This window comes from Podarcis raffonei, chromosome 12 (assembly GCF_027172205.1).
Source record: "Podarcis raffonei isolate rPodRaf1 chromosome 12, rPodRaf1.pri, whole genome shotgun sequence".
In the NCBI taxonomy this organism is placed as follows: domain Eukaryota; kingdom Metazoa; phylum Chordata; class Lepidosauria; order Squamata; family Lacertidae; genus Podarcis; species Podarcis raffonei.
In genome coordinates, this window is record NC_070613.1 from 45,887,595 (window position 1) to 45,914,141 (window position 26,547).

Below are 26,547 nucleotides of genomic sequence, written 5' to 3' on the forward strand. Positions count from 1 at the left end.
CCTGAAGAGGAGGTGGGATTGCGGGTGTCACGGCCCCACCCCGCGCGATTGGGGCAATCCCCGGCCGCGTCACCCCCTGGCAAGCCAATCGGCTGGCTCTGGGGGCGTGGCCTGCCCTATTTAACGCAGGTACGGCTGGGGATCTCCCTCTTTTCCTGCCTATCAGCTGCTCCTGTTTCCCACCCTCCCACCCTTTAAGGTTTTCGTTCCTTGACCTTGCTATGGATCTTGGTTGGTCGCCGTTGAGGGGCCTGGTAGGAATTTTTCCACTTGGCAAACTGGCACCAGCCACTTGGTTTTCGCCTACCTTGTAACAAATCGTCACAACTTCCTTGGTATTGGCGGTTAGGCATTGGTATTGGTATTGCTTTGTAGATGGAAGAGGGGAGGAAGTGCCATCACCTGCCCCGCATATTGAAGGGTAGTCCGATAAAGGATTCCGGGGGGGGGGGGGTTGGCCCTGTCCGAAGCCTAAGGAGGTGAGTGCCTAAGGCACGCCCCCGAGTGGTGACCCTGGGGGAGTTCCTAGTTGATGTGCACCATCAGGACTCCCCCTACTGGTGGTTAACCCTTTCTGGACCTCAAGCGGATGGGCTCAAGCCGGATATAGTCGGTTAGGACCAATGCCTAAGCCAATACCACTCATCACCTGTAACCAATAAAGTTGTGGCCTTATTTATCCCATTAACCTTAATAATTGTGTCACGTGTCTTTATTTCCACTGGGGGGGGGGACAGGAACTCGCCACGCAACAGTCTCTGCCATGTCTCCAAAGGAACACAGACCCTGGAACCCCCTGGAACCTTGCTGCAGCCCCAGAAAGTGGGGGGTAGCACCAAGTTTTGTAACAGGGCTGGGAACAGCTCTTCAGATGTCGAACTACGACTCTCATCATACCTGATCATGGGCTTCTGCCGGCTGAGGTTGATGGGAATTGGAGTTGATGGAAGGTCGCAGGTTCCTCATTCCTGCTTCGGCCGCTGGTTGCACTGCAGGATGCAGGTAGTAACAGTGCGATGCAAAACCTCCTTTTAAAACGGCACATTCTCGCTATTACAGCTGGAAATGGCAACAAATACTGTTAGAATTATGACAACGATGAAACTCAATACTTGGGCACAGTGTTCATTTTCCAGTAAGCCCCAGAGGGATGTATCATATTTATACATCCTGTCCACCCCCACCACCCCCCAGCCCCAAAACCGCTCCAGGTAGAAACTATTCAGCTAATTTTCTCCGCGTTCTTTGGCCAAGAATGGTGGACAAGCGAGGCCAGGAAAATCACTTGATAGATCATCCCACTGGAACTCCGGCATCTCAGCGGCAACCAAGAAAAGGTTCACCAGCAGTTCAGATCCATCTCCAAATTGTCCTTGCAGAGCCATTGCCAATGGGCATGGCTTTGCCAGCCAAAACAGTAGTGGGGAGGGGGGAAGCCCCACACCTGAAGGAGTTAGGTCAGAACGCTGATTCACCCCTCACACCCCAACTCTACACAATCTACAAAACACCAGGACCATCTTCTACCGCTGCTGGCGAAGGAATTTATAGGACTGGATTGATTCCCAAAGAGCAAATCAGGTTAGTGAGAGATTCTCGCAGGGCAAGGGTAGACTCACACTTCTCCTCTCTTGAGGTGCAATCAGCAAAGAAGACAGGCTGGAGAAGAGAAAGGTTAGGTAGCAGGGAAGAAGAGACCAGGAAAGGTCATCTTAGGAGAAGAGCAAAGGGCTCTGGAGAACTTTAAAAATGCATCCCGTTTCAATGTGGAAGAGCCTTTTGCGGCAAATCATTTCTACAGAGGCTTCCACTGCTCCTGAGATCCTCTGAATGGGTTTTGAGCTGAGAAGCATCTTCTTTTTCCTCTTGGTAAGTAGCAGCAACTGTCTTTGGTGCTGAATAGGACAAGGAGGGTCCCCTCCTTTGCTTGATCATTTAGGAAATCCAATCTGGGCAGCAGAGTAGAGCAGGATTGCTTGAATTTTGCCTTGTCAGTGACTCTGCTCTTATACTCTCCCTTTCTCTTTCTCCCCCCCCCCCCCAATATATATAGATACATTTATAGAACAACTTGCAAAGCTTTCCCAAACGACAATGGGTAAATACATACTTGCTAGGTCACATGTGCATCAACTTGTGTCCTATCAAGTAATATATCCTAAACCACAGAGCCTAGGACTTGCCGATCAGAAGGTCGGCAGTTCGACTCTCCGCAATGGGGTGAGCTCCCGTTGCTCGGTCCCTGCTCCTGCCAACCTAGCAGTTCGAAAGCACGTCAAAGTGCAAGTAGACAAATAGGTACCGCTCCGGTGGGAAGGTAAATGGAATTTTCATGCACTGCTCTGGTTCGCCAGAAGCGGCTTAGTCATGCTGGCACATGACCCGGAAGCTGTACGCCGGCTCCCTCAGCCAATAAAGCGAAATGAGCGCCGCAGCCCCAGAGTCGGCCGCGACTGGACCTAATGGTCAGGGGTCCCTTTACCTTTACCTTTATCCTTCAATTAAAATGTTGATATTATATACACAAATCAACAGAGAAGCCCAACACCCTTGCCTTTCTTTCTACTCCCATCATCTTCCCAACACCCCCCCAACAAATGTTAGAGCAACGTGGCCAGAAAATGATTCAACATTTTCCCCCTGCATTGCCCCTTGTCAAGAGGTATCTCCTAACAAGTCCCATTTAAAACATCACCAACACTTAGTGGTTTAAGAACTAAAGAAACCGAAGCAGATCTATTTCCAGTTGTGACTGCAATGTGGCGATGTGTGTATTTGTGTGTTTTTAAATCAAATGTATTATAGATTGGATCCTTAAGGAAGTTCATGCGAGGAAAGTTTCCCATTCCTTCCTCCCACCTGCATTCCTCAGGAAAAAAAACCTTTCAGAGTGGTAGGGGGTGGACAGGCTCTAGAGTAACGTCCTTAAGTGAACTTATCACGGGTTCCAAGACCAGTTCTGGATGATATTCCATCCCACATTGTTGAAGAGAGTTCCCCCCACCCACCCAGAGGAGGTTATTTTGGAAGAGGTGCAAGAGACTGCAGCATAAGGTGGGACGGGAAATTTAAAATATCTAAGGACCCAAGCCAAAACATACACAAAGTGAAGTTGGCAATATGTGTTGTACCTGTCAGTGCGAGCTAAGCGTTTTTGCATGCCTAGTCCTGCTCTGTTTCACATCAGGGCAATTGCTTAAAGGGTTGTACTTCACGCTTCACAAAGCCCAGACAAATGGCACTTTCCCTTTTCCTGGGTTTCCGTCAAAAGAAGCCTATTTTATTCAGCTCCTTTGTGGAGATAGCCACAAATCTCGTGGGCCAACCCATCTCCAGAAACCAATTATTCAGAAAATGGATTGTCCCTGCTATGTGAACATCTTGTGACCAGTTCGAAAGATATGTTGAACTATTCCCCAGATGTCTGAGAAGTATGCACCCAGTTGGCTCATTGGATAATTCTGTAAATCTTACCCTTGTGTGTGAGGAAATATATTAGTATATAAATTCTCCAGAAAGAGGAAGCAAAATTTCCCCAAATGTTTTCCTTGGCTGCATGCTGGGTGGGAAACATGCAAGTCCAGGATAAGGCTCGGCTTGCTCATGTAGTCAACCTGTGGTCTTCTGCTGGACTACAAATCCCATCACCCCTGACCTCTGGCCATGCTTGCTCAGGTTAATGGGGGTTGGAGTTCAACAAGATCTGGAGGTTTCTCTAGACTTGCATGATGTCTGAAGTCATCCATTGCTACAAGCAGCAAACACACATTTCTGTTATGGGGTTGTCAATCTGTGTTGTAAAAGGCCAGCTGCCAGTTTGACAAGTACTGGAATCCAAGATATCTATTAAGAAATTCGTATTCTTGCATAAACGTTATGAAGATGCTTTCAGTTCAGGGAAGTGTTTGCAGATGTATGAAAATTGTGCTTATGTTACACTTACGATCAAAGTTTGGAAAGTTAACCAGGGGAATCTGGGCCCGATGGTCTTTATCCATGTGGTTTTGAAATATAACAAGGAGTTAGATGTTGAAAGCTGTAGATAATAAGGATCTACACTGAATATATGTCTGGGTTAGGTTTACCTGCAAAGGGGCAGGAGAAGACAAATGCTGAAATGTGTCAGGTTAGACTTGCCAATATATCACACAGCTAGATTTAAGAACTTAAAGTCTCCATGCTGCTGGATGCAGTATACACAATGACAGCTGATCACATTGGGAATGTTGTATTTTAATCTTGTTTTTAAGTTGAATTTTAATCCATTGTTTTTATACCTGGTGTTAGCCGCCCTGAGCCCGGTCTTGGCTGGGGAGGGCGGGGTATAAATTATTATTATTATTATTATTATTATTATTATTATTATTATTATTTGTTAACAAAAGCTTAAAGTAGTTGGAGAGGGGAGGGGGAAATGCAGTTATTATCCCAAAGGTTCTTGTTCCTAGTCATTTTCTTCAGTTTTCATCAGGCAAGTTTGTAGTCTTTCAATAGACACAGGATGGAAACCAAATATTTCTTGCATTGCAAAGCGTAACAATTTGAAGAGGAGTCCTATATCGAATGAAGTTGAGACTGAACTCATTGTGACTATAAACAGGAAGGAAAAGAAACTTGGAAGATGTTCCTGCAGCATCTAACAAAACCATTCCTGCAATACTGATCCATATGCAAGTAATTGAAAGCCACCTGTTGGGATGAATGAAAGCCTTTGATAATACAGTTGTTCAGCAGATGTCCGGGGTAATCTGGGGGAGAACTTTGCCACAACGAGCAGAAAGCATCTCGCCATTTGATTTCTGATAACACTTGATGATCACTGATGGATGGATTTTGGGAACGTACCAACAGTATGCGTACCAAGAATGGCAGGTAGCCTCAGGCAGCAGCAAAACAGCCTTTTGATCAGGCCTTGCATTGCAAAATGAATGAACTTCTGTGTGCTCAGCCAGAAGCGGCTAAAGGAATAACTATTCAAAACTGGATGCTTCAATATAGTGACAAGTGGTCTAGGCCAGTATTTCACCGCCTCAGGACTTGAAGATTGTGTGAGACAATACAGAAAGTTTTCAGGAATGTGTTGAAAGGACAACTGTGCAATGAGAAGAATAAATTAAAACAGAAAATCTTGATAAACAAATAATTTGTGTTGTTGTCCAGTTCAAACAAAGGATTGCTTTATGGCGTTGTTGACCAGCAAATGATGTTTTCTTTTAGCATATTTGCTGCATTCAAAAACTGTTTTCGCAGGCCAGAAAGGATTCTTCTGAAAGAACAATTAGTGCACCGCTCAACCAATGTCATCTTATTCAAGGATTTAAGAGAACAGCATGCCTTTCCAAGAACCCATTTCAGACATTTTTATTTTGTGAGGAGACCATGTGTCCTTGCTGTCTCACTCCCCGGCCATTCTTGTGTTGGTATGGAAGATCTGATTTCTCTGATGAAAATAGGGACATCTGGTCCTATTTTTGCAAAAGAGAGGTACCAGAACTCACCATGAATGTGTCCCTTGTTCTCTTATAATGACAATGACTCCCAGCTGAAAAACAGGGACCTCCTATTCCATACCCTCCAACATTTCTCTAATGAAAATAGGAGCATCCTGAGGAAAAGCGGGACATTCCAGGATCAAATCAGAAACTAGGACAGCTTCTGTAAATCCGGGACTGTCCCTGGAAAATATGGGTATTTGGAGGGTTATGATGGCTCTGTTTTACGTATACTGCCAAGAGACAGTATGCCTCTGAAGTGAGGAGAGTGTTGTTAGGGGTTATAGGGGTAGAAATCCCAAAGAAAATGTTAAAGTTGTTTATGTATGTAACAACAGTGGTGTGTTGGCCTGGGACTCGGGCTCGGACTCAGAGCTGGAGGAGTCTCAGTCCGCACCGGATTCTCTGCCTCAGGCGGTATCTGAACCAAGTCTGGGGCCTGATTCTGAAGAGTCCCAGTCTGCACAGGTTCCCCTAAAACAAGCACCAGCTGGGCCAAGTCAGGGGCCTGAGCCTGCCCTGGCTCCAGATGCGGGGATTACCTTGTTGCTCTCTGCTGGGCAATCATGTACACCTGCTCCACTACCAGTTGGGTCAGGAGAGGCTGAGGTGGCCTCTGGGTCTAGTAACCCACCAACATCTCCCGAGCTGCAGAGACTCAGGTCTGAGAGAAGGAGAGACCTGAGTACTTGCAGGAGGAGTGCTTGCCTTTGGGTGAAACAGGGAGGTGAGTCGCTGGGGGATCAGGATCGTCTGATACGCCGTCAGATATAAAAGGCTGCCGGACCCCACCCCAGGTTGCAGGAGCAACATTGCTGCTTGCTGGAACCTGCCTGAGACCTTGTGCCTGACCTAGCCCAGTTTTCTGCCTTGGCCCTGTTGGACTGACTCCTCGTGGAATCCTTGAATTCGGGACTGGACCTGGACTGCGTGGCTCGGGTTAACCCCTGGGCCCAGCACAAGTGGCTAGGATTCTTTATGTGCTGAAATGGAAGGATGAAGTCGTCCCCACCAAAGAAGAATGGATGAATAAGATAATGAACGATGCAGAACGGGCAACATTAACAGCAAAATTAAGAGAACCTAATGCTGAGTGCTTTATGGAAGAATGGTTGCCTTTTTCAGACTGCTTAAAGAAATATTATAGTAAATGGGTGAAAACTATACAGAAATTTATTCATGTCTGCAACTACAGTGGCAAGAATGTTACTTGCCCAAAAAGGGAAAGAAGAAGTCCCAGCGAAAGAAGAATGGATACAAAAACTTACGGAATATGCAGAAACGGCAAAACTTACTGGAAAAAATAAGAAATCAAGATAAACTTTTTATAAAAGAATGGAAATGGTTTATTGACTATTTACACAGACAAAAACCTGTAAACAGGTAAGAACATTGGCAGGATTGTTGTAATAGCCTGCAGTTTATAAGAGTATATATTTAAAGTAGATGAATAAATGAGTAAATTAAGCTGATTTGGAATATGCGGAAAATATAAAAATGTGAAGAACCGCAGAAAGAGGCGGAAGGAAGTCAAGTTTTGAAATGTTAAAATGATTTTAAAATTTTTGAAATTCATAAAATTGAACATCATAAAAAAAAGTAATATTATAGTATGATGAACTCATGAGCAGGATTTGAGCAATGAGCAAAGCAAGTAATTGGATTATATTATCATGGTTATGATTTTGAAGATAGAAGATAGGGTGCAGCACAAAGGGAGAATCAACAACTCCACGGAAAACAGGGTGGGAAGTCAACAAAAATTAGAGAAAAGAAGAAATTGGGTTTTGATTGTATATTTCAAAAATGTTGAAACTTAATAAAATATAATGGAATTGCACAGCATGAGTTTTCTACAGAGCTCTTCTGACTGAAGCCCATGTTTACCATGTGTGAACATACAAACATACATTTCATACAATCCTTAAAAATGTTCAAACATACCTACACTCAATCCCACAGATAATTCCCTTTCCCATCACCATCCACCACCCCTCACCCCAGTGGCGTAGCGTGGGTTGTCAGCACCCGGGGCAAGGCAAGTAATTTGCGCCCCCTAACCCGTGGATTTTAGCACTCGAGTGCGAGCGCCCCCCCAGATGTTGTGGCCGGTGCGGCCGGCCCCCCTGCACCCCCCACGCTATGCCACTGGGGCTGGGGGCGAGCGAAGGAGCCAAGGACCCCCCCCAAAGGCTCAGCAGGAATTTATTAAATTTATTATTTGCGGAGCCCCCGGGCCGAGGCAGCCGAAGCCCCCTCCCCTCGGGCGCCTCCCCGCCCCCTCCTCTCCTTGGGCTGTAGGTGGAGCCCGCGCTCCGAGGCGCTCCAGATCCGGGCTTGGCGAGCGCCTCTCCTCCTCCCGGCCGGGTCCGGGGGCTTCCAGCCGAGCTCCGTCCTCGCCCCCCCCCGCCCCGCGGCTGAGACTTGCGCTGAGAGCCGGAGCCAGCGGCGCCCCCTTCCGCCGGGAGACCCTCGCCCGCCCGCCGGCTTCCTCTCGGAGGGTTTTGGGGAGCGCAGGGCGCGTCGAGGCCCCTCGGAGCTCTCCTCCCTCCCAGTCGGCAGAAGCAGCCGCCACCTGTGGCTGGGCCGAGGGGATGGCGTCGGCGTCGGCATCGGGGTGCGGAGGCTGCCCGCGCCCGGCCAGGCGTCGGTGGCGGCGTCGGCGCTGCTGCAGCCGCTGCTCCTCCTGCGAGCAGTGAGTGGAGCACAGCCGCAGCGGCGGCAGGGGGCAGCGCGCGCGCTAGGGCGCAAGGCTGGCGGTGGCGACGGGGAGCCCGGCGGAGGAAGGAACTTGTCCCTTCCCTCTGGACTCGTGCCCCCCCAGATGTTGCGCCCGGTGCGGCCGGCACCCCTGGCACCCCCCACGCTACGCCACTGCCTCACCCCACCTTTGTGTTAGACTTCCAATCTACTCAATTGCCATTTCTTTCCACTTCTATTGCTTTCTTTCACACACCTTTAACCTAATGTCATGCTTCTTTTTCTATTACACATTGTTATCCATCTTATTTAGTATTCCAGTATTTAAAAGGGAAGTTTTTATTCTAATAGGAGTTCTGATTTTTCAATATGGTTTTGCAAGTATCCTTTAAACACCTTCTAGTCCTTGTCTATCTTCTCTTTTGAGATCCTTCCAATTTCTCCCATTGTTTTGGATATATTGTAGTACTCCAATAATTTGGCAAGCCACTCTATTTTTGTCGGTATAATACCACTTTTCCAATTTTTCGCAATCAATAGCCTTGCGGCTACTGTTGCCTATAAATATAATGTCTTGTCTTCTTCCTTTAGACTTCCTGGTACTATTCCCAAAAGAAAACCTTCCGGTGTTTTCCTAAATGAATATCTGAACATTTTTTTCATTTTGTTATATATTGTTTCCCAAAATTGTTTGATGTTTAAACAATTCCACCGTATATGTATCATAGTACCTGTTCCAGTGTTGCATTGCCAGCAGACATCGCTACAATTTTTATTCATTTTTGCTATTCTTTCAGGTGTTAAATACCATCTATGTTGTATTTTGAGGTAATTTTCTTTCAATATATAACACACTACTTGCCTGCCCTGCTAATTCTGGACTTCTACCGTACAGTGGTACCTCAGGTTACATACGCTTCAGGTTACATACGCTTTAGGTTACAGACATCGCTAACCCAGAAATATTGCTTCAGGTTAAGAACTTTGCTTCAGGATGAGAACAGAAATTGTGCTCCGGCGGCGCGGCAGCAGCAGGAGGCCCCATTAGCTAAAGTGGTGCTTCAGATTAAGAACAGTTTCAGGTTAAGTACGGACCTCCGGAACGAATTAAGTACTTAACCCGAGGTACCACTGTATAATGAAAAATAAGGATTGAGAATACATTTTGGAAATGTTCAAAGGAAGACAAAGCCAAGGAACATTTATCACTGTCTCTCTTGCTTATACTTTACCTCAAGTCACTAATATAACCTCATTCTCCAAAATGCATTCCAGTATGTCCAAGAACATAGCTTGGCTCATGGTGCTTAATACCAGAAGCAAAGCGAATTAAAGTCATGCCAAGCCATCTGCTTTAAAGCAGAAGTAAGAAATTCACCAGAAAAAATAAAATAAAATAAATTGAACTGAAAAACGAGGCCCTGTAAGATGGCAAATCTGATTAACAGCACTGAAAAACAAATATAGGTTTTTCAGACATTACCACATCTTTTGTTGCTCACATGACAAATGTTCTGAGCATTCCATTGCTCCAGAAAAACTAAGAGTAATACAGACAGTATCATACTCTTCATACTACTGTATTTCTATCTAGGTTTCTAAGAAATTCTGCTCACTTCATCATTTTATGTAATGGTTGGGTCTCTCAGGTTTATTGCTCAAAACTCAGGTTTATTGCTCAAAACACACAAAATGGCCTCGGTCTAGTATACCTGAAGGAGTGTCTCTACCCCCATCGTTCTGCCCGGACACTGAGGTCCAGTGCCGAGGGCCTTCTGGCGGTTCCCTCCCTGTGAGAAGCCAAATTATAGGGAACCAGGCAGAGGGCCTTCTCGGTAGTGGCACCCACCCTGTAGAACGCCCTCCCACCAGATGTCAAAAACAACTACTAGACTTTTAGAAGACATCTGAAGGCAGCCCTGTTTAGGGAAGCTTTTAATGTTTAATAAATTATTTTATTTTGATATTCTGTTGGAGGCCGCCCAGAGTAGCTGGGGAAACCCAGCCAGATGGGCGGGGTATAAATAATAAATTATTATTATTATTAATCACACTGGAGCTCAGTCACTCAGCGTCTGCTTCCAAATTAGCTGTTGCCGAGTCTGAGTTCCATTTTTAAAGCCCCACTTACACTTCCTTTCCTGTTCACGCCTCTCATTAATTCTTGCTCACCTGCGCCTCATGGGATGGGCTTATTCCGGTGGCCCTCCCTCTGATTCCGAGCTTCAACTATCAGTCTATGTCTTCTCCCTGGAATTCCCCCTCCCTCCTTCTCCTTGTTCTCGAAACTCAGGCTTCCACTGCAACTTGGCTGCTCCTTCCTCGTTCCGTATTCCTGCCTAATTACCTCCTCCTGTCTCTACAAGCTCTTCCCCTCTGTCAGCAATGGGATGCAGCTGGCATTCTGCATAAACCATGTTTGTTATACATTGAAGAATCTACAGTGGAATAGTGACTCTAATTCTCATCAGCAGCTGTCCATGAAGTGGTCGTGTACCACAGAGTCGTTGAATTTTAGAGTTGGTATAATGGATTGGCAGAATAAGTTACAAGAATATGTGGAAATGGCGCAATTGATCAGCAGACTAAGGGGCAGTTCAAGACAAGAATTTGCACAAAAATGGGATAAATACAAGAGATATGTACAAAAATATAGCAATGATTTTTCGTCTATGGCAGTATTTGAATGACCTTGGGTAAAGAAATAGAGGAGAAATAAGATTAACGGTGCAAATTGTTGTAAGAATGTATTAGAGAATATATGGTGCATTCACTATTAGAATAAAAGCATACAACGGGAGTTGACAGGAAGTCCAAAGTTTTTATGATATTTTTTGTTAATAATCTTTGTTAATAACCACATAAAAAGTAGCATAAACACAGCTGAAGCTTAAGGTTTATAACTATGTAAGAAAAGACAGATTGTGAAGCTGAGGCTCCAGTACTTTGGCCACCTCATGAGAAGAGAAGACTCCCTGGAGAAGACCCTGATGTTGGGAAAGATGGAGGGCACAAAGAGAAGGGGGCGACAGAGGACGAGATCGTTGGATAGTGTTTTCGAGGTTACCAGCATGAGTTTGACCAAACTGCGGGAGGCAGTGGAGGACAGAGGTGCCTGGCGTTCTCTGGTCCATGGGGTCACGAAGAGTCGGACACGACTAAACGACTAAACAACAACAACAAAGAAAAGACAAGTATATGTTTTGTGTGTGTATGAGTGTGTGTATGATTGAAATCTCAATTTACTCTACAAGATGTACCATATATATGTAATGTATTGTAAGACTGTTAATAGAGCTTGTTCCATTGCAAATAAAAATAAAAATAGAATTGTAGGGTTGGAAGATACATCAAGGGTCATCTAGACCAGCCCCTAGCAATATTGGAATCTTAGCTACAGCATCCATGACAGATGGCCAGCCAATCTCTGCTTAAAAACCTCCAAGGAAGGAGAGTCCACCACCTCCCAAAGGAGACCGTTCCACAGTCAAACTGCTCTTACCGCCAGAAAGTTCTTCCTGATGTCTAGCCAGAATATCCTTTCTTGTAACTTGAAGCCATCGCTTGGGGTCCCACCCTATGGAGCAGGAGAAAACAAGCTTGCTCCATCTTCCATGTGACAGCCCTTGAGGTATTTGAAGATGATCTCCTCTCAGTCTCCTGTTTTCCAGCCTCAACATAGCCAGCTCCTTCAACCATTGCTCATAAGGCTTGGTTTCCAAGCCTTATATTATGAGGTCATCTGCTTTGTGATGCGTTTTGTACTTGTCATCTGGGCAGCCCAGGACCTCCATACACACAGCCCAGGCTTGCGCCCCGGGGAGGTCACTTTGGTGCTCCTAATTCAGCTGTTTGAATTCACCCCCAGGGGCACACTCCATTGTCTCTAGAGATAGACAGATGCCAAGTGCCTTATTGACTGTGAAGATTAGAACCAAACAGTAGCTTTTTATCTAAATTAATCACCGATCAAAGAAGAAGTGGTCTTGGGAGCTCTCCTGTGGGACCACTCCTGTGGGATCTGGCAGAAACTTGTAAAACGAAGGTGTTTTGGTTTCTTATTGGCAGAGAGGATGAGATGTGTGGCTATGCTTTTAATAGCAGCCAGAGGCTTTCACAATGTGTTGTTCTGTCCTGCATTGACTTACATAGGGACATATGTAAATGTCATAAAGGAAGTTGAAATAGTCACTCTCGGACAGCAGATTCAAAGGGGATTGTTTTCATATCTCCAGCCAAGGTCTTCATGTTACTATTTTGAATTAAACCCACGATGAACTGGTGCATGAGATTGTCTGTTTTTCCCTTCATAGCAAACACTTGACAACTTGCACAAAATATGAAGATGTTTTTGGTGTTTATTTTCATCGTTACTGAGGCTCAGACGTCAATGGGTCATAAACCAGGTAAGGCACTGTTTTCTTGTTTTAAAATGGTCATATTTGCTCCTCTGAGAAACCAGAATACCACAAATAGTATATTTGTACAATAGAGCAATTGATGAGACACGGGTGGCACTGTGGGTTAAACCGCAGAGCCTAGGACTTGCTGATCAGAAGGTCAGCGGTTCGAATCCCTGCAACGGGGTGAGCTCCCGTTGCTCGGTCCCTGCTCCTGCCAACCTAGCAGTTCGAAAGCACATCAAAGTGCAAGTAGATAAATAGGTACCGCTCCAGCGGGAAGGTAAACAGCGTTTCCGTGCGCTGCTCTGGTTCTCCAGAAGCGGCTTAGTCATGCTGGCCACATGACCCGTAAGCTGTACGCCGGCTCCCTCGGCCAATAAAGCGAGATGAGCGCCGCAACCCCAGAGTCGGTCACGACTGGACCTAATGGTCAGGGGTCCCTTTACCTTTACAACTGAGCAAAACACCAGGCACAGTTTTGATATGTTCAGATGTGCCCCTAGCACATGTTAATTGACTGATGGAAGAAAAAGTCCTGGATAGAGTTATGGGAGGTACAGGAGAACTTTGGGACACCCAACCAATAAAACATACCTGGACTGAGGCCATTCATCCCACACATTTAAAACATTTGGACACCATTTCAAACAGTCACGGTAAAGTCTTCATGTGAGCCCCTTAGACTGCTAGACTCCACTTTAGTTACTGTACTATTTTCTCACTGTGAGAAATGAACACTTGAAGATTGAGTATTGATTCCTTAAACTTGCTCCTTTCCTTTCTTCCTTTTTAGACCCCCAGCCTGCTGATATTGTTTTTTTGGTTGCTAGCAGCAAGACATCTTCACACCATGTCAAAACGTTTATTAGCAAAGTCATCGATGGTTTGCCGCTAGGTCCTAATGAGTATCGTGTTGCACTCGCCCAGTATAACGATCAAGTATACAATGAATTCCAACTGGATACCTATAAAGGGAAGATTCCAATGTTGAACCATATCAAAAACAAAGTTGTGTTCAGAGGCGGGCCCTTGAAAACTGGTACTGCTCTCCGAAAGATTCATGAGACCTATTATGGGAAGCCAAACCATGAAAGGGACCGGTCCAAGATTTTGGTTGTGATGACGTCTCAACCATCTGGTGATGATGTAGAAGAAAGTGCCCAATTGTTGCACAAAACAGGAGTGAAGGTCCTTGCACTGGGCATGGAGGATGCTTCCTACGATGAACTAATTCGGATGGCCACAAAACCATTTAGCTTCTTTTTCCCTAGAACAGAAGAACTCGTTTTATTTTCTCAGAACATTTCTGGAATCGTAGATGCCATTCACGTAGGTGACCACAACCACCCAGATCTAACAAGCAAGAGAGCTGAGGACAAAGTAAATAACGGGACAGTTATAGAAGGTAAGATGCTGTTGAAAATAGATTTATAAGGAAGAGGGTGGCAGTGCTAGAAACAAAAGTATACAACTGGTCTGTCCCAAATATGGTCTGGTGTCTTACTCAAAACACACTTGACACTATTTTCCCCAAACCACTCCCACCTGCCCGCTAGCTGATGTCACTCATTATGTCAGCTGGTGGGTGGGAGTGTAGGGTTCAACTCTGTGTTGGTAAATTCTTGACGTGTTCTCCTTTTTGGGTGTAAAAATAGTGTCGGGGGGATTTTGCCGAACTGGCAAAATGTCAGGGAAAACCTGGATGTATGGCAACGCGATGGAAAAAGCAGCGGAAACAGTTCCAAAAGCTTTTAAAAAATGCTTAACACTTTGGGGTTGTTCCCAAAAGAAGCTTAACAATTTTGGTGGGTTTCTTTTCTTTTTTTAAAAAAGGTTCAATAATTTTGGGGTCTTCCTGTGGCAACCCTATGTGTTGGTTGTGTGTACAGTGGTACCTCGGGTTAAGAACTTTATTCGTTCCGGACGTCCGTTCTTAACCTGAAACTGAAACTGTTCTTAACCTGAAACACCACTTTAACTAATGGGACCTCCTGCTGCCGCCGCGCCGCCGGAGCACGATTTCTGTTTTCATCCTGAAGCAAAGTTCTTAACCCGAGGTACTATTTCTGGGTTAGCGGAGTCTGTAACCTGAAGCGTCTGTAACCTGAAGCGTCTGTAACCCGAGGTACCACTGTACCTGTCAGCTGCTGAGTGGGGAGGGGAGAGGAAATATTGCTCAGTTTAGCTATTCCCTGTCAAAGCAAGCAGCTCACAGCAATCAGATTTCTTTTGCTTCTCCACATCGGCTAAAGAACTGAGCATAAGGATACTGATAGCACCCCTTGCACTGCTGTTCTCAAGCGCCCAATAGTAAGCTGGTTCTCAGATGCTCGGAAACCCAGTGCAAATGATTTTGACATGGGGGTGGGGCAGGCAACTTACCTGTCAACCATGTGACATTATAATGACACGTTTTGATTGACAGGTGGGTTATCCAACTTCTTTAAAACAGCTTTTTACAATGTTACCCTACACATGTTCACTCAGGAGTAACTCCTATGGGGTTCAACGGGCAAGTGGGTATAGGATGAGCCATAAGAGTCTGGTGCACAAAACAACCAAATATATTTAGTAACTTTTAGCCATAGAATGAGAGAATCAGGGAGTTGGAAGGGAACCTGAGGATCATCTAGTCCAACCCCTGCAGTGCAATAATATGCAGCTGCCCCATACAGGGATCGAACCTTCAACCTTGGCATTATCAGCACCACACTCTAGCCAACTGAGCTATAGTCAATGCGTTATTGTTTTGAATAGTGACGTAATAGCCATTTCTGACACCCTGGATTCGCAAATTTATCCATCCCTTAAATACGAGTCCGACTTTTCCATTCCTGCCATTTCATTGTTGCAATAAATTTTAACAATGGTTGCCAGTTAATAGGGGTAGCGAGGCACAAGCAAGATGCCCCAGTTTGACAAAGCACTGAATTATCGAACTCTCCAAGTTCAGGGCTGCTCAGTTATAAATATATTAAAGGAAATAAAGAAAAACCCATCTATTGTATATGGCAAACATGCCTTACAACAGGAAAACCACAGCGTAGAAAATCAAACAACTCATTCAAATCAGCTCAGCACCTCTGCAATTCAGCATCTTATGCATGTTCATGAAAACAGTCCCACCCTGTTGTAGAAATCTTCTTGGGTCTAGATCCAGGATGGGGAAGCTTTGGCTTCTTAGATGTCGCTGGACTCAAATTCTCATCAGCCACAGGAAGCTTGGGTGAAGGTCAGGGATGGTGGGACTAGTGGTGGTGGAGACTGTGCTGGGAGTAAACAGGCATGTGATACACAAACGTCATGCTTGTACCCTTTTAAGGTGGAATGGAACTATATCCTAACACACCACGCCCCAAGCTGCAGGACAGGACACCCCTCCCCGCACCAGGCACCCGAGCAGCAAGCTACACCACTGGGTGGGACATCTGGAGGGCCCAAAAATCCTCATCCCTGGCCTGCAGCGGAGAACAGATCCCTTGGGATGGTTGAGCATGGCCGTGCCATTATGAAGGCAGTTTCACTGGCTCAGAATAGCCAAGCAATAGCCAGTGTTTAATCTTGCATTTTCCTCCCACTGCAGCTTGCGATGACGATGCAGTCGCCGATGTGGTGTTCATAGTGGATGCGGGTCCTTCGCAAAACAAATTTGAGAAGATTCAAATATTTTTGGAAAAGCTGGTGTCTTCTCTGGATGTGAAGGAGAAATGCATCAAGGTTGGCTTGGTGACGTTCGGCGCTAAACCCGAGGTGATATTTTTACTGCGGATGGAAATGGATAAGACAAATGTTCTGCAGCGCATACAAAGTCTTTCTCCCAAGGCAGGAAAGGCCAACATTGGCTTGGCCATTCATTTCACAAGGGAGAAAGTTTTCACGGAAAGTTCCGGAAGCAGGAAGACCCAGAGGGTGGAACAAATAGCCATTCTTATCACTCACAGGCCTTCAGAAGACGCGGTGAGCAATGCTGCAACCGTTCTCAGGAGAGCAGGTGTGACTGTGTTTGCAATTGGCGTCGAAAGGGCAGATGTCACTCAGTTAACCCAGATAGCTACGTACCCGCCACAACAGTACGTGACCCACCTGAAAACATTTCCCCACTTGCCACGCCAGGCTCTTGTTTTTCATAAGAAGGTGGTGAATCAGGTGCAACGAAAGCTCTACATGGACAACAAAAGAGCAGAACTGCTTAAAAGAGGTAACTTGTCGTCTTACGGTGTTTCAGGAGAGTTGCAACGCTCTAGTTCCTTGGCAAAAGCAAAATGAACATCTCCAGAGATGTTGTGGAAGACTCATTTGGTGCCTGAATTTTCATTTAATAAATTGTTATTTTTAATGTTTAATAGGTTATTGTATTTCAGCCAAGAAGTCTCCCAGGATGGTTTACATCCAGTCAATTAAAACAAGACGGTCCTTTACAATCTAAAATAAAAGGTCACACAAGGGAAAGGGGACAGGGAAGGAAGTAGGGGGAAACGAAAATTCAGGCACCAATTCTTGAACAGTTGTTCTTATAGTGACCATTTTTTTTTTTGCACAATTCAGGGACAGGAAGTGCAAGGCAGAGCCGGGCTTTCAGCAAAGCTAGTGGAAGGAGCCCTTCTTCCTGTCTCTCCCACTGAGGCAGCCTGATGAAATAGCTGCTCCCTGAGGGAAAGGAGGCCTGAAGGAGTTGGCCTGTCACACCAGAGCTGATGGTGTGAGCCCTGCTTCCCATCTCTCTTGAAAAAAGAGCTCAAGATACAACATTTGACTAGTTTTGCAGCACCTTTGCAGATCTTCCTCTTGTTTCTGTCTGTCACGGACTCTGGAACCAGTCTCTAGTTTCTGGGAAATTCAGCCGACTGGCAATGGCTCTCCAGGGTTTGAGCCAGAAATCTTCCTCAACCTGAACTAGAGATACTAGGGCTTGATCCTGAGACCTTCTACACACATATCACTGAGCTATGGCACTTCCCCAAAGGCCTGCCACTGTATCATGAAGATCCACAGACATCACTGTGAGATTAATCCCGGAATATGATAACTTTTGGATGATCTCAGTATGACTAGGAAGAGAGCCATCTGAACAGGAACGCATGTTCTGATAAGAATGACTCTCTCCTTCCATTTACAAATGTGGGGGGTCGGGGAAAATATGGTTTCTTACTCTCACTTGCTAACATTTTGTTGGCCCAATTCAGAGAGCTGCGGAGGGATCCACGGGGCCTGCTGAGGTTGTGTTCTCCCACAAAACTCACAGAAGCTTCTTGCTGCTTCAAATAGTTATCAAGGCAAGATGGGAGCAGGGCAATAAGGAGGAACCTGGCCTGAACCCAGGAAAATATCCCATCCCCATTTGTAGGGAAACTAATAGATCACACTGATCTCATTGGCAGAGGTTGCAGGAGAAAGGGAGCACTCCATACAAGAGAAAGTGTTCTGTCTTCTTGCTGCAATGTCATGTAGCAACAGATCAGTACCACATCACATATGTAGCAGCAAACCTGGGTTTCCTAACAAGTGTAGACTCAACACTTGGCCAACCTTGGCTCTCTGGCCAATGGCTACTAGACATAATGGTTATGTTCACTATATTATGTGTCTGAATACAAGTTGATGGAAATTGCAAGTGGGAAGAGTGCGGTTGTGCTCATGTCCAGCTTGCAAACTTCCTATAGGCATCTGGTTTGCCACTGTGAGAAAAGGAAGCTGAACTAGATGAGCCATTGGCCTGGTCCCACAAACTCATATTATGTTCTACGATGCATGTTCTTCAAAATGCATGTTTGTTGCATGCAGACGTTAAATTACACATGTGAATTAAAAAGTGCTTAGGTAAACATTATTGTTGTTGTTATTATTATTATTCCCTGCCCACCTGGCTGGCTTTCCCCAGCCAGTCTGGGCGGCTCCCAACAGAATATTAAAAACACAATAAAACATCAAACATTAAAAACTTCCCTAAACAGGGTTGCCTTCAGATGTCTTCTAAAAGCCAGATAGTTGTTTATTTCCTTGACATCTGATGGGAGGGCGTTCCACAGGGCGGCGCTACTACCGAGAAGGCCCTCTGTTTGGTTCCCTGTAACATCACTTCTCGTGGGGAGGGAACTGCCAGAAGGCCCTCATAGCTGGACCTCAGTGTCCGGGCTGGACGATGGGGGTGGAGACACTCCTTCAGGTATACAGGACCGAGGCCGTTTAGGGCTTTAAAGGTCAGCACCAATACTTTGAATTGTGCTCAGAAACGTACTGGGAGCCAATGTAGGTCTTTCAGGACTGGTGTTCTATGGTCCCGGCGGCCACTCCCAGTGACCAGTCTAGCTGTCGCATTCTGGATTAATTGCAGTTTCCGGGTCACCTTCAAAGGTAGTCCAACGTACAGCGCATTGCAGTAGTCTTACATTAAATATGAAGCAGTCTTTCGTTAAATGCACTTCTGCAGAGTCTCCCTGAGAGCCTGCACTCCCCCCCCACCCTCTGAGGAAACGTGCATGTTCAAATACGAGCAATGAATGATGGTCTTTTAATGGCTAATACATCTGTAACAACTTGCTGCCAAGCTCTGATGCTCATGTTAGTTGTTGTCTCACTGTTGGATAGGAAGTGAGGGGAAATAGCTCTTTCTCACACAATATGCGAACCAAACCTCAGCCATTCTATGGAATTCGAAGAAGAAGAAGAGGAAGAAGAGTTTGGATTTGATATCCCGCCTTTCACTCCCTTTAAGGAGTCTCAAAGCGGCTAACATTCTCCTTTCCCTTCCTCCCCCACAACAAACACTCTGTGAGGTGAGTGGGGCTGAGAGACTTCAGAGAAGTGTGACTGGCCCAAGGTCACCCAGCAGCTGCATGTGGAGGAGCGGAGACGTGAACCCGGTTCACCAGATTATGAGACTACCGCTCTTAACCACTACACCACATTTTTGCAATGCAGTTTTCCAGTCAAGCAATGTGTACAGAAATGCATATACAGTGGTACCTCTGGTTAAGAACCTAATTCGTTCTGGAGGTCCGTTCTTAACCTGAAACGGTTCTTAACCTGAGGTACCACTTTAGCTAATGGGCCCTCCCGCTGCCGCCCTGCCGCTGCTGTGCGATTTCAGTTCTCATCCTGAGGTAAAATTCTCAGCCCAAGGTACTATTTCCGGGTTAGCGGAGTCTGTAACCTGAAGTGTCTGTAATCCGAGGTGTTTGTAACCCGAGGTACCACTGTACTAAGGTAAAGTGCACATAAAATGCCTAGATTAGTGAAGGTAACATACAAAAATGCATGACATATGGGGATATTGCTTTGCAGACATGTGCATGAAAAATTTCCCATGAACTTGCTGGTGTATGTTCATGAAGACTTTTGGGGGGGGGTGGGATTTGCAGGCTGATGTGGAAATGTTGAAAATGAATTTAAATTTTGGGAAAATGTGATACAGAAAGAAACTTTGAGATTCAGCCATCTCAAGTGTTGTGTGCTTTTTAAAAACAAACAAACAAAACAACCCACAGGATAAATTCATTGTTTGAATTATTAAACGCATCACCAAAATTCTCTTCCCCACAGGCTGCGTGGATACAGAAGAAGCAGATATTTATTTTCTCATCGATGGTTCCTCAAACCTCGATTATTTCGATTTTGTGGATCTGAAGTTGTTTTTGAAAGAAGTGGTAAGATTTTTCCCAATAGGACCGAATAAAGTTCGCTTTGGAGTTGTGCAATATGCAGACATGAACGAACTGGAATTCGGACTTGAGGAATATGGCAAAGCAAGTGATATATTGAAAGCCATTGATAACATCCGTCAAATAGGTGGCAGTCCTCACACAGGAGCAGCTTTGACATCCATCCAGCCCTTGCTAAGAAGGTCACAAGGTCAACACTCCCGGAGTGTTCCCTGCCATCTGATAGTGCTGACCCACCGGAAATCAGAGGACCACGTTGAGGGACCTGCCAAGAGGTTGAGGAATGAAATGGTCAACATTTATGCCATCGGTGTCAGACACGCTAACGAGTCACAGATTTATGAGATCGCAGAGTCAAAGGACAGAGCTTATTCTGTCAACGATTTTGCCTCTCTGAAGCATATAAAGAATGAAGTTGTCCGAGAGATCTGTGCTGTAGAAGGTAAGAAGAAGCATCTTCTATTTTGCTTTTAAACTTCAGGGGGAAATGCCTGCTCTTAAAATAGCCCAAATGTCCTTAGGAGATACTGGCATACTTGAAAGAACCCTGAGATTTGCAGAAATACAATACATTGCTAGGGGGAAATGCTTCAGGGAAAAGATCCAAAACAGTCCCATAAGACATTAATAGCATGCTATGTGGATAGATTTTCAGGCGAACCAAAGAGAGATTAATATCCTGTTTCTGCTTTAAAAAGGAAGGAAAAAGATGGGTGCCCGAGCTTTAAGCGGGGTGTAAAATTATTCTTGTTAAAGAGAGATTCAATTGTGTGCCAAGGCCCCGTGACCTGCGGTCCCCTAGTGGATAAATAAAACACACGAACAAGCAGGTTTTGGTTTATGGGTTCAAATAGGCCACAACTTTATTGGTTATAGATGTGAGAGGTTTGGCTTAGACATTGGGTGAAGCCCAGACTATATCTTGACTCCCACCAGTCTGCTGGGGCTCCAACTAAGGTTAAACCACCGATAGGGGGAGCCCTGAGACTTACATCAAATAGGAGCAGCCCAAGGGGTCCCCATTGGGGTAGTGGCATGGCCCTAGCTCATATCTGGGCATCGGACAGAACCCACACTCCCAGATCCCTTTAACAGGATATCTTTAATGAAGAGGGGCAACCTCCCCTCCACTTAAACAAAGGCTTGCCCCATGCCTAACCTCACAAAGTTGTGCCAATTGCTACGAGGCAGGCGAAAACCAAATGGCAGAGCCAATTTGCAAGTGGGAAAAAATCCTGCCCGGTCCCAACAATATGGCGGCTGACAATTAGTCCATAGCAAGCATCAAAGCAGAAAAAGAGGGTGAGGTGGGTTGGAGGGCACAAGAGTGCTGTGTTGGAGTTTAAATTCCCCACAGAAACCCCCTCCCCCCATCAGTGCTGAATGTTTGGCGAGGTTCGCTCCTTGAGTGGGGTCCCACCCAGTACTGATGGTGCGGGGAGGCGATGGCAGGGAGCACATCAGTCTCCAGCCCTCAGCCGGGTCATGCAGGACCCAGGGCCCGGCCGCAATGCTGCCCACCAAACAAGGTAAGCGGACTTGAAAGGTGACACAGTGTGGCTTTTGATTAGATTGGGAACTCCCATGCAAAGGGTATGGATACTCTCTTGTCCTTTACTGTTGAAGATTTTGGTGGGACCTTCAAGTGTACAGTGGTACCTCAGGTTACAAACACCTCGGGTTACAAACACTTCGGGTTACAGACTCCACTAACCCAGAAGTAGTACCTCGGGTTAAGAACTTTACCTGAGGTTGAGAACAGAAATTGCACGCCAGCGGTGTGGCGGCAGCGGGAGGCCCTCTTAGCTAAAGTGGTACCTCAGGTTAAGAACGGTTTCAGGTTAAGAACGGACCTCTGAAACTAATTAAGTTTGTAACCAGAGGTACCACTGTATTTTGTCCAAGCTTTTAAGATCCTTGTCAGCTCACCTTCCTAGCTGAACTATATTTTTGTATTCATTATTGCATTTCCATTACACCTTTCATCCAAAAGATTCAAGGTCATTCTCTGACCCTTGTTTTATCCTCACAGCTGCCAGTTTGCATTTCTTAGTGCAGAAAGTATTGATCTGGTGTGTAGAGAGCTTTCCTATTCTACTTAAAGAGGCTTCTGGAAGCTTCTCTGTGTGAAAGAAACAAGCAGAAGGTTTGTGATGCTTGGGTTATTCCTTCAGAGAAGCTGAGTACAGCTGGCTTAAACTGGTTCTCTTATCTCATTCTGTCAAGGTCATGCTGACTATAATAATACAGTGGTACCTTGGGTTAAGAACTTAATTCATTCTGGAGGTCCATTCCTAACCTGAAACTGTTCTTAACCTGAGCTAATGGGGCCTTCTGCTGCCGCAGCCCCGCAGCGGTGGTGCGATTTCTGTTCTCATCCTGAAGCAAAGTTCTTAACCTGAGGTACTATTTCTGGGTTAGCGGAGTCTGTAACCTGAAACGTCTGTAACCCAAGGTACCACTGTAGGCCAGAAGGAGACTGGGTTTCACTTTCTATGTCTCTTCCTTCTGGTATGGTGTTCTGTACATAATATGCTAGTGTTAAGGTTTAGACACATTACAGTGGTACCTCAGGTTAAGTACTTAATTCGTTCCGGAGGTCCGTACTTAACCTGAAACTGTTCTAAACCTGAAGCATCACTTTAGCTCATGGGGCCTTCTGCTGCCGCCATACCGCTGGAGCACAATTTCTGTTCTCATCCTGAAGCAAAGTTCTTAACCTGAAGCACTATTTGTGGGTTAGTGGAGTCTGTAACCTGAAGTGTATGTAACCTGAAGCGTATGTAACCTGAGGTACCACTGTATAAGTTATTGTAAGTTTAAGTTAAGTCTGCCACAACTGGATTTCTTATGGACAGTGCCTATCCTTAATGTCTTGGATGTGTGACCATTATGCTCATTTGCCTTCAGTAACAGTAACGTTCTGCTGGATAAAATATAGTTGCCTCTCGTCTATTTTTTTGGGAATCCTGCAACATGTTTAAGTTTTCACACTGCCAGCTATATGTCGGAGTTCTGCTCTGGATCATTATTGAGTAGAATTTCAACCCTGTGGGGTAGGTTAGGCTGAGAGAGAAAGATTGGCTCAATATTGCACAGTGGGCTTCATGATGGCGATGTTTTAGTGATTTTCAGCAGTGCACTCAGCTCTGCACATGACTGTGTTTCCTTTTGGCTTCAGTTTTGTAATGCTATTGTGCTGGTCCCGTGGGTTACCTGAGAGGTGAGGCCCAAGTCCGGTCCATGGTCAGAGGTACAACGTGGAGACAGTCCGTAATAGCTGAAGCTGGGTGCAGGGCAGGGAATCGGGTGAAGTCAGGAACAGGCATGCAAGCCGGGAGCCAGGGCGGGTCAGGAGCTCAGGCAGGAAAGCAGGACAGGGTTCAGGCAGAAACTAGCAACCAACAATGTTGCTCCTGCAACTTGGGACTGGGGCTGGCCGGCTTTTATCTGCCCCGAGGCATAGGGTGGTCCTGATCCTCTGGTGACTCGCCTCTCCTGGCCTGGAGAGGAGCACTCCTCCTGCGGGAACTTAGTTCCCTCCGCCTCTCTGCCCTGAGCCTCTGCAGCTCAGGAGAGACTGGAGGGTTACCGGACCCAGAGGCAACCTCAGCTTCCTCTGACGGGGCTGGGAGTGGAGCACCTGCAGGCAATGGGTCCTCCATCACCTCAGGAGCCAGAGCAGGCTCAGCTGATGCCTGCACCTGAGGATCCAGCACAGGTGAGGACCCTTCAGGCTCATGCCCCAGCCCCGGCTCAGCTGGTTCTGGAGGAGGGGAATCCTGTGCAGGCTGGGATCCCTCAGGTTCAGCATCCGAGTCCCAATCCCAGGCCATCACAGCTATCTTTGTTGTGGCCATCTCTCATCCATATGTGTTCATGTTTTTCTGCTAACAGCCTGCAAAGAGAAGAAAGCTGACGTTCTGTTTCTGGTGGACAGCTCCAGCAGTATAGGCCCTGAGAACTTCGTGAAAATGAAGGACTTCATGATTGACCTCGTGAGCAAATCTGACATTGGTCCCGACAGAGTGCACATTGGTGTTGTGCAGTTCAGTGGCAGAAGCCAAGAAGAATTCCGACTCAACCAGTACTCATCAAAGAGAGACGTCATTGGTGCTATTGGGAGAATGTCTCCTATGGGACACAACACACTCACGGGGGAAGCATTGCGATTCGTGTCCGATTATTTTAAGCCCACCAAAGGGGCACGTCCCCATGTCAAGAAAATTCTGATTCTGATCACCGATGGGGAAGCGCAGGATGAGGTGAGAGGACCCGCAGAGGCTTTGAGAGAGCAAAGTGTTGTCATCTACTCCTTGGGCGTGTTCAGCGCAAATAAAACTCAGCTGGTGGAGATAAGTGGAAAGCCCGAAATGGTGTTTTATGTGGAGGACTTCGATGTTCTGAAGCACTTAGAACGTGAGATCCTCTTTGGAATATGCAGTCTGTATGATGGTGAGTATACAGCAGCTTTCTTTTTAAAAAAGGTTTTTATTTCTGCTTTTCAAGTTTATACATTTCATTAGTTTTACAATCAATTTAACATTTCAAAGTTTGACTTCCTTCCCCCTCTTTCTGCGGTTCCTTAATTATATATATATATATATATATATATATATATATATATATATATATATTCTGCATATTCGAATTCATTTAATTTGCTCATTTTATTATCTACATATATACTCTTATATATATAAGAGTTGGCCAGTTGGTTCCTCCAATCAGAAAAGCATTTATCAGCAAAGTCCTCCCGATGTTACTGTATGGGGTTGAAATCTGGGGGTGGAATTTAAAAACACTACAACGGCTCGAGATTCTACAAAACTCTTTTGCACGAAAGTTACTGGGCCTCCCCAGGGGCTCGGTTGCTGCACAGTTAAGAACAGAACTGGGCCTCCCCTCTATTGTTGCGAGAGCCCACATTAGAATAATTAGTTTTTATTGTAAATTAATCAAAGCCCCAGGCTCCCTACTAGCCAGGCAAGCCTTTTTAACTTGTGCTTATAACAAGAAATGGTCCAAGGCCATGGAGATTATCACGGCACGCTACTCCCTCCCAGATCTTGACACGCTGTCATCTTGGGACCATCATAATATCCGGGCCTGGATTCTTACTCTTATGAAACTGCAGGTTATTACAATAATCCTGCCAATGTTTTTATCTATTTCCAGTTGGTTTGTAAATATTCAATAAACCATTTCCATTCTTTTATTAAAAGGTTTGTTATCTTGATTTCCTATTCTTCCGGTAAGTTTCGCCATTTCTGCATATTCCATAAGTTTTTGTATCCATTCTTCCTTTACTGGGACTTCTTTCCACTTTGGGGCAAGTAGCATTCTTGCTGCTGTGGTAGCATACATAAATAAATTTCTATACAATTTAGGTATATACAATTCTGTCCCTATAATTCCCAAAAGAAAAGCTGGGCTTTTTTTACAAAAGTTATTTTGAACATCCTTTTCAATTCATTGCATATCATTTCCCACAAGACCACCACATATGATAAAAAGAACCTTCTTTCTCTTTACATTTGCAACACTTGTTTGATTTAGATTTATGCATTTTTGCCAGTTTACTTGGTGTTAGATACCAACGATATAGCGTTTTTTTATAATTTTATCTTAGACCATAACATGCTGTAAATTTTATATCCATATTCCACAATCGTTACCATGCTTCCATGTCTATATTATGACCAATATCTATTGCCCAGTGTATCATTGAGGATTTTACTTTGTTGTCTAAAATGTATAAAATATTATTGGAATGGGAAACAGAGTGTACAGCAGCTTTCAATGAATACATCAATCTGTATGTATATTGGCATGGTTTCAGATGGCACTTTTCCAAATTTGTTGTCCCAGAATCACACAGCGCAGAAAGAGTTTTGAAGGTTTTTCTGGCTTCTGAGTTGGAAGGAGGGAAGTCACTGTAACACTGAGCTGTAGTAACTCTGCTCATTTTGTCATCTATCACACTGAAGGACAGTTCCTTCGGAATAATTTACCTTGTTCTCCTATTCCTTCTCTATTTTTCGCCCTATGGCTTTGTACTGATGTTACTGACAGTACAGGTGAAAAGGAGATCACCATGTGGTTTCGTGGTGCATCTTTGCTTTCTCAGGACCCTTGGCACAGGTGGAAGGATGAGAATTGCTATCAAACCCAACCTACCTATTCATAGGGACGCAGGTGGCATTGTGGGTTAAACCACAGAGCCTAGGACTTGCTGATCAGAAGGTCGGCAGTTCGAATCCCCGCGACGGGGTGAGCTCCCGTTGCTCGGTC

The 26,547-nt window shown here is 45.4% G+C and overlaps 1 protein-coding gene and 1 long non-coding RNA gene across 2 annotated transcripts in view; one reads left to right on the top strand and one right to left on the bottom strand.

Moving 5' to 3' along the window:
- Positions 1–10,402, bottom strand: part of LOC128398289 (uncharacterized) — a 42,430-nt gene extending 32,028 nt beyond the window's left edge. The window contains exons 1-2 of the long non-coding RNA XR_008327083.1: positions 10,324–10,402; positions 898–1,059 (exon numbers count right to left, since the gene is read on the bottom strand). This is a non-coding gene — a long non-coding RNA (uncharacterized LOC128398289). The remainder of the gene's footprint in view (positions 1–897; positions 1,060–10,323) is intronic.
- Positions 10,403–12,004: 1,602 nt separating this feature from the next.
- Positions 12,005–26,547, top strand: part of LOC128398394 (collagen alpha-6(VI) chain-like) — a 75,006-nt gene continuing 60,463 nt past the window's right edge. Inside the window, exons 1-5 of the mRNA XM_053359407.1 lie at positions 12,005–12,598; positions 13,389–14,000; positions 16,179–16,793; positions 20,135–20,695; positions 24,151–24,708. Coding sequence (XP_053215382.1) covers positions 12,532–12,598; positions 13,389–14,000; positions 16,179–16,793; positions 20,135–20,695; positions 24,151–24,708 — 2,413 coding nt within the window. The 5' untranslated portion in view covers positions 12,005–12,531. The remainder of the gene's footprint in view (positions 12,599–13,388; positions 14,001–16,178; positions 16,794–20,134; positions 20,696–24,150; positions 24,709–26,547) is intronic.